The sequence below is a fragment of the Montipora foliosa genome, chromosome 5, assembly GCF_036669935.1.
Source record: "Montipora foliosa isolate CH-2021 chromosome 5, ASM3666993v2, whole genome shotgun sequence".
NCBI classification, from domain to species: domain Eukaryota; kingdom Metazoa; phylum Cnidaria; class Anthozoa; order Scleractinia; family Acroporidae; genus Montipora; species Montipora foliosa.
Window position 1 is genome coordinate 9,857,525 of NC_090873.1, and position 7,500 is coordinate 9,865,024.

Below are 7,500 nucleotides of genomic sequence, written 5' to 3' on the forward strand. Positions count from 1 at the left end.
CTATCCATCCATTCAAAAAATAAACTGAGCTGGCCGACACTAAAAAAAAAAACGCAGGTGGCATTTCATGTTAGCTATTAATATACCAAGTGAAGCTATGATCTTCACAGTTATGGGAGCAGTTCCTGCAATTGCGTAGAGAAGCCTGAAAAATTCAGAACTTCAACGGGGCCTGAACCCGTGACCTCGCGATTCCGGTGCAACGCTCCAACCAACTGAGCCACGAAGCCACCGACGCCGGGAGCTGGTCATTTGTGGGTTCTAATCGCGAGGTCACGGGTTCAGGCCCCGTTGAAGTCCTGAATTTTTCAGGCTTCTCTACGCAATTGCAGGAATTGCTCTCATAACTGCGAAGATCATAGCTTCACTTGATTTCATATCCGCAGTTCACATATGATTCATTTCATATACCATTTCATTATTAATATACCGTTTGCGTCTAATTAAGAACAAAAAGCACGTGTTTAAAAGGATGTCACGATCGGTGTTAAATTGCAAAAAAATGCCGCAAAACTCGAATTGGCGGCTTCGGTAATGATTGCGCGGGAAATTTTAAAGAGCGTAACGGTTACATATTTCTGCTCGAAACTCCGAGATAAGTTTGCCAGAACATAACGATAGGTGGCGTTACTTAAGCGGTATTCATCGATCAGTGAAAGTGAATTTGAAAGCTTTCATGAAACAAAACACTCAAAGAATAATGAATAACCGAGGTCCAATTATATATATTCATCTTCCACCCCCCAAAATTAGAGCCAACCATAGTGCGGAGCTATTGACGTTTTGCCAAGCTAATCTCAGCATTTTTCCGGACAGACAATCGTTCGCCGTGAAGAACCCAATACGGTGAAATTATTTGAATTACTGTATTTGTCCTTTAATTTGAGAATTGTTATTTATGTATTGTAATATTACCACAAAGTAGGAAATGTTTAATTCCAAGGATGTGAAACATACTCATTATAATTTCTTGGACATCGTTACTTTATTACTTAATTGTTCATTCAGTTTATTCATTCATTTACTTATTAAGTGATTAATTTCCGAAAAGGTGCTGGATGAATAAAAATTTTACACCTCGAATTCCTGAGAGTTGACTGTAATTCTTTTTATAAGCTATATTTACGTTTAAAGCAGGAGGCCTGAAAAAAGGAGAACTGAAATTGCAAAGTATAAAAAAGAGAATAAAACCATTTAAAAAAAGAAAGAAAGAAATCGGCTGTAAGGAGGATTCGAACCTTTTACCACAGACTAACAACTCCATCCAACCACCTAACCTACCTGCATTCTACGCTTCATGCTTTACATCCCTGCGCTAACCATACCGAACGAATTTTATCTGTTGAATTTTTATGAACTGTATTTGTGCTCCCTTAAATTCGTTGCCGATATTTACCTGATCTATCTTCTGATTTTTCCACGCAGAAAAATACAACATTATTTACGTTCACAAAAGTGTTGATTGGCACGATTTGCGCCCTATTAGCAACTGAACATTGTCGATTTTACACCATTTTGTCGTCTGGCCAGCAAGGTGACTGAACAGATTGACTTTTTTTTCCAATGCTTGTTAACCGTGCTTAACCGTTGAAAAGCGTCTCAAAACAGACGTTAATCGTAAAAGGCGTCTCGTGAATCGTGCCTTAAACGTTTTGATGTCATGTAAAACCATTCAAGCGTTCTACAAAGCTTTAAGAGCGCTACTTAAGTTCTTGAGTCTTTTGCCATTGCTTCGTATAATCTCAGCGATGCGACCCTACATAGACCCTACAGTGTTATCGATTAACTCCCCAGAAATGCTTCCAGAGTAAGATCAGTAGTGGGCTTGAGAACTCTAACCCTTACTTTTGTTTCCTCGGGTATTTATTTTCTCGATGGCATTTTCTCCTTTAATTCTGCGAGGAGTTATAGCCTTAATCTTGATTGTAGTGGCAAATTTCCATTTTATATGCTCCGTATCTCTTAAAATATCTTTTATGTAGTAACTCAACGTAGCAACACTAGCGACAAGCGTGACTGCGTCAGAGGCCAGTGTTTTCGGATGATTATTGTGTTGACATACGACCTCTTAAATTGACCAAGTCTTGATTTCGTGACGTCGATAGCCTCGATAGACAATCGTGGACAAATTAAATGGAAAACTGAGACCACTCCTCCCCCCAAATCAGTGATGGGATCATCCTTGATTTGGGGAGAAGGGGGCATTTCTTTTCCATTTTATTTCGTCCAAGATTGTAGCTACAGTCTCGGTCAAAAATGCTGTAACACAGACGGCAATTTGCCCCCTCTCCCCCTTCAATGTTGATGCTTATGGGTTGGAGTGCAAAAACCAACCGGTAAATGCAACATTGATGGGAGGGAGGAGAAGGGGTACGTTATTAACAGCTTTGATGCGCTTCAATTACTGTTCTAGCGAAGTGTTATAACTATTTATGACCGAAGTTGTAGCTGACTAGGCCGACCGTTACCCGCGAAGCTTTTGTTTTATCGATTGGAAAGTGGTCAGCCAATTGACGAAATTTGGCAGGATACATTTACAACCTCGGTCATAAATAGTTGTAACACTTCGCTTGAACAGCAAGTGAAGCGCATCAAAGCTATTATAATTAATAACGTACCCCTCCTCCTCCCTCCCATCAATGTTGCATTTACCGGTTGGTTTTTGCACTCCAACCCATAAACATCAACATTGAAGGGGGAGAGGGGGCAAATTGCCGTCTGTATTACAACATTTGTGACGGAGACTGCAGATCGACCATTACCCGAAACTGTTCGACGGAGAACGAAGTTTAATCGCTTAAATTTCAAAAGTGGTCAGACAATTGACTACATGTCTGATAGGTACAATAGCAAGGCCAAAGAAAGACAAACTACGTTTTCACGATATTTTTTGCTCGTTTTGATGAAAGGCTTCGACAACATAAAAACACTCACAGAAAGCAGAAGAAAGCATGTTATCGGTGACAGAATTATGTCACGTCTAGGAAACCCAAATGATCACATTTCATTGAATCATGTATCATACCACAACATTCGCAAGATTTGACTTTCAAAGCAACCTTATGAGATTTCTCTGGCAGGGTATAGGAGGAAACATTGTTTACTTTTTTTTTGCCACAATGTTTATGACATTAACTAACAGCGCTTATTCTAAGCCAAGCAAAAAAGAAGCCGATCAGCAATTTACAAATTCAATGTTCATCTGACCTTGAGAGAAAATTCTTAAGTATTTGGTATCAACGATACTGCCTTAGACTGCGAGCAGTCTCTCTTTTGCTCGAAAATCCGCCGAGAGAGCGTGATTTGCGAGGGGCGAAGCCGCAAGCCGCGAGCCTCGAGTAGCACGGAGCAGGGAGACGAGGGACAAGAGAAGTCTTTCTTCTCTTTTCCTTCGTCTCCCTACGCCCGCGCTACTCGCGGCTCCCGGCCTCGCCCCTCGCACATCACGTTCTCGGCGGCGGATTTTCGGGCAAAAGAGAGACTGCTCGCAGTCTAATGCTGCCTAAGTGCCCGTAATTATAAATGAATTGGCCGAAGTTAAACTCCACAGCCAAAAGTGAAAGAATGTATCATGGTGTTCGCTACATCCGAACAAATATTTGGTTGACCTACATGGGGTTAATGGGGTTTTCTTTGAAATTAAAAGTCTTGTCTTTTAATTTTTGATTTTAGTGATCTTTCAACTCATCAGTGGTTCAAATAATGACCTCACACTGTTGCTATCACTTCCCCGCAGCAATCATGTAGAGTATAAATTACTATACATACATATGTACGTTTTCAGCCTTATTTATTCATACCTGTCATTCATCTACTCGACTGGTTCTTATCTTTCTACTGTGGTATCGCACACATGCAGCCTAAAAGGCTACCTATTTCTAACATTGTCAAAATGATCTTGAGTAAGTACTCTCTCATGAAACAAAGACATTTCAAAAACTTGTCAACCTTCTCTCTTCCTCATCGTCTTTCAAGTGAAACACATTCAATGATAATAAGAAAAAAAGATTCCACAATTCAAAGTTACCTTTGGGAGCCAAGGTGACTGCCTTTTCCCCAGTGCTTATGAATTTCTGTCAAAATGAAGATTATGTGTGAAACGCAAAATGCAGGCAACAAATTATATAAGTTATTGCACAAAATACTCTTTAACGCGAATGTAATTAGCTAAGAGCGTCCAGTTAATCGTGGGAATGAGTGCAATCTCTTGATAAATGGACTAGCTGCCAACAATTCATTACATTAATATGCAAGATGCGTGCGCAATACACTATGTTCAACAGCAATGCACGCTGGTCGACCTTTTCCTCACTATTTTGTTGAATTACTGTTTACTCCAACCAATGTATATTAAAACAACTTTTGAACGAGGTTTTTGTGGTATCTAAATGATCACAGCCTCGTCAAGTTAAATCAGCCACGGGGAAAACTCCCCTCAACGTTGATTATTCGGGATATTACAATAACATCATCCAACAACTGATTATTCATGAAGAACAACTAATTATTGTCACACAAATTTCGCCCTCGCACTAGCAGTTAAAGAGACCCAAAGTGGATTTAGTCTGCAGCAATGTTGAGAAAGCATCAATGTTCTTTCTTGAGCCAAATTGCCCTTGTGCAAAATGCCGCTGCACTTATGCAGGCTCCCGTTGTTGCTCCCTTCGTTCAAATCAGGGTTTTCGATTGAAGTGCTCATTACTTCCGTTTAGTAATTTTGCATTTCCCTGCTTTGAAAAAGTCGGTCCAGGCGCGCCCAGGTAACTAGACTAGAAGATTCTGGGTAGGTTTTCAAATTCATTGTCTTTTTACTACTATAGAAAACTAACTAACCTGCAAGACATATTGATAGCGATGTTTTCTTTCATAATCTCCCACCGATGAAGCCAAAGCTTGGATGCCACGAAGAAACCTCTTTATCTTCCGTTGGTCCATTTCTTCGCACTTTCTCGTCCACAGCTCTTCATAAAATAATAAGGCTTCCTCTGCGTACCTTCTGTGAAGCTCTTTTTCGTTAAGGTCTAAACACAGTCGAAGGATACCCCTTATTGTTCTTTGTCTGGCCAATGAGCTCATCGTCTCTGTTCTCTGTTCAATACCTTCTCTTTGTTCCCACTGTGCTCGCCAGGAAGTCAGAAGAGTTTTTCGGAATTCGGCGATACTCTCTCTTTCATCTAAGTCTTCATACAGTTGTTCTACTTTACTTCTGAGGGTTTCTTTCTCATTGCCTTTGTCACCGACAAAGTTTGCCTTGAAAAGAACATTCTTGTACAAATTTAACTTTAGTCTTGATGTGTACTTTGAACGGTTCTCGTGCATACCAAGTCGAATGCAGAGCTTAAGTACCTTGTCCAAGAGCTCCACTCTACTGCTTAACTTTTCGTTCAACTCTCGATTATCCGTTGCTGCATCCAACGTTGCATAAAAGTCTTTCTCGGTTTCATCCAGGTATCCATCACAAAACCACAATTCCTCTTTTTCATACTCGTGCTTTACATCTTCATCTCCTTCAATATCTCTCGAAAACTCCGATAACGTGTCAATGATGACTCTGTTCTGCTCAGTAAAGCTAAACAGAGAACTCCCTCTCTCCTCTTTCCATAAACGCTGACAAAACGCCAAAGCTTCTTTCTTAAACTCCGTCTTCTGACTATCATCCGCCATCAAGTAAATGATACTGTCAATAAGAAATTTCCAAACCTTGCTATGGTTCCCCGGTTTCATTGATTTCTCCATTTCCCAAGCATTCCGGAACAAATTTAATGCTTTTTCAGGCTCTTGTAGGTTTGCCTGAATAACGCCTTGCTGGAAAATGCTTCGCACTGTATCCGGATGATCTCCAAGACGTTTTCTTCGTATTTCAAAGGCCTTGTCAGCTGGTTTCATTGCTTCCTCAAATTTTCCTTGAAATTGATAAGCATTTGCAAGATTTCTGCAGAAATCGGCTTCATCCTCAAAACCTGACATTTCAAGCACTTCTAAAAGCCTGATTGCCTCTTTGTAGTATTCAACGGCCTTCTCATAATTTCCTTGACCCTCGTAAATAGTGCCTATTTGATTTTTGCAAACCGGCAAGTTATAACAAAACTCACCACCCTTCACCACTTTCTCTGTCATCTTTAGAGCCTTGGTGTAAAACTCAAGGGCCTTGTTGAGATATTTGAGACCGTAATAGCAGTTACCCATTGCGTTGTAACACCTGACAAGGAGGACATCAACTTCTAGAAGCTTTTCCGTAAGGTCTAAGGATGACTGTAAGCACTCCAGTGCTTTCTTGAAATCAGCTTGCTTATAACAGATCTCGCCTTCGCAATACGAGTACAAACCTTGGGTCAGCGTGAAATGCTCCGCAGTTGTATCTTGGACTTTCCCAAGAGAATTAGCTGCTTGTTTCAACACTTTAAAAGCCTCAATAGGCCCGTCTTTGTCCCCGACATACAAGGACTCCCAACACTTTAAATGAGCACGAAAGAGTGAGCCTGCAGTGGAGAAGCAAAGAATCATACAAACATCACATAAAAGAAATGCTGTTGCCTCACTTATGTCCAGAAAAGTACGAAGTTAGATGGACGCCCAATTTTCAGTGAAAAACGGTCTGCAATTGAGTGTCGAAAGTAATTAGCGAATTGCTTTGGTTTTGCATTACTTCACTCAATGATTGGTTCAAAGTTCTCGCGCCATTTTTTCAACCAATCACAAGTGAAACCAAAACCAATCGTGGCTCGCGCGTCGCATTTTCTCGCGCTTTGTGTCGGCTACGTGTAATTACTTCGAGTTTTGATTGGTTTGCTGGATTGTCTCCGTCCTTTTTGATTGGCCAAAGTAATTACTTTGGTTTTGGTTTTACGACACTCGACCAAAACTCGCTCTATCTGACAAATTTACGCATTTTGCTACCGGGTTCCTACAAGAAGAGAAGTGCTAGTGATTTCAGATAGGGTAGATACAGCTGTTAATCTTTCTTTGATGAGCAGAGTTGCAATTACGTGCATTGGGGGATTTCTGTTTTGTCTCGCTCTTAAAATCAAAATTCAAATGGGCATTTTACGTTGAAAGAGGCAACTAAAACATGTTCCTTGGGGGGCCTATTACTAAGAGCTCCCTACCTAACGTACACCTATAAATGAAATACAGGAGCGGCGAAATCAGATTGACTTATAAATTATGATAAAAAAACAAGCAAGCAGAACAGGACTCGTTTAACATACAAAAAGCAGCAAAAATAAATAAACAATGACTGTATGTGGAAAATCAGCTAAGGAGAAATACTATATCTAGATTTTAAAAGAGCTCATGATGAATATGTTTCTGACCTGCTTTCTTTTTCTAAAGACCACAGCACCAACAAACCAGTCCCAACTAAACGTTTCTGGTCTTACAATAAATCTAAGAAGTCACATGATGTTGGAAAATGGAGTTGAGATAACTGACAGTATTGGTAAAGCCAACTTCTGGAGCCAACAATTTCAATCTGTATTTACACATGAGAGTACTGTGAAT

General features: G+C 40.3%; 1 protein-coding gene across 3 annotated transcripts in view; it reads right to left on the bottom strand.

Moving 5' to 3' along the window:
• The window catches only part of LOC138003584 (uncharacterized), a 47,842-nt gene that overhangs the window by 29,250 nt on the left and 11,092 nt on the right, over positions 1-7,500 (bottom strand). For all 3 annotated transcript variants that reach the window (XR_011123615.1, XM_068849710.1, XM_068849711.1), the window contains exons 2-3: positions 4,834-6,479; positions 4,028-4,073 (exon numbers count right to left, since the gene is read on the bottom strand). Coding sequence is in view for 2 of the 3 variants with exons in the window: in XM_068849710.1 (XP_068705811.1) it covers positions 4,028-4,073; positions 4,834-6,479 (1,692 nt within the window). In the remaining variant the exon portion in view is untranslated. The remainder of the gene's footprint in view (positions 1-4,027; positions 4,074-4,833; positions 6,480-7,500) is intronic.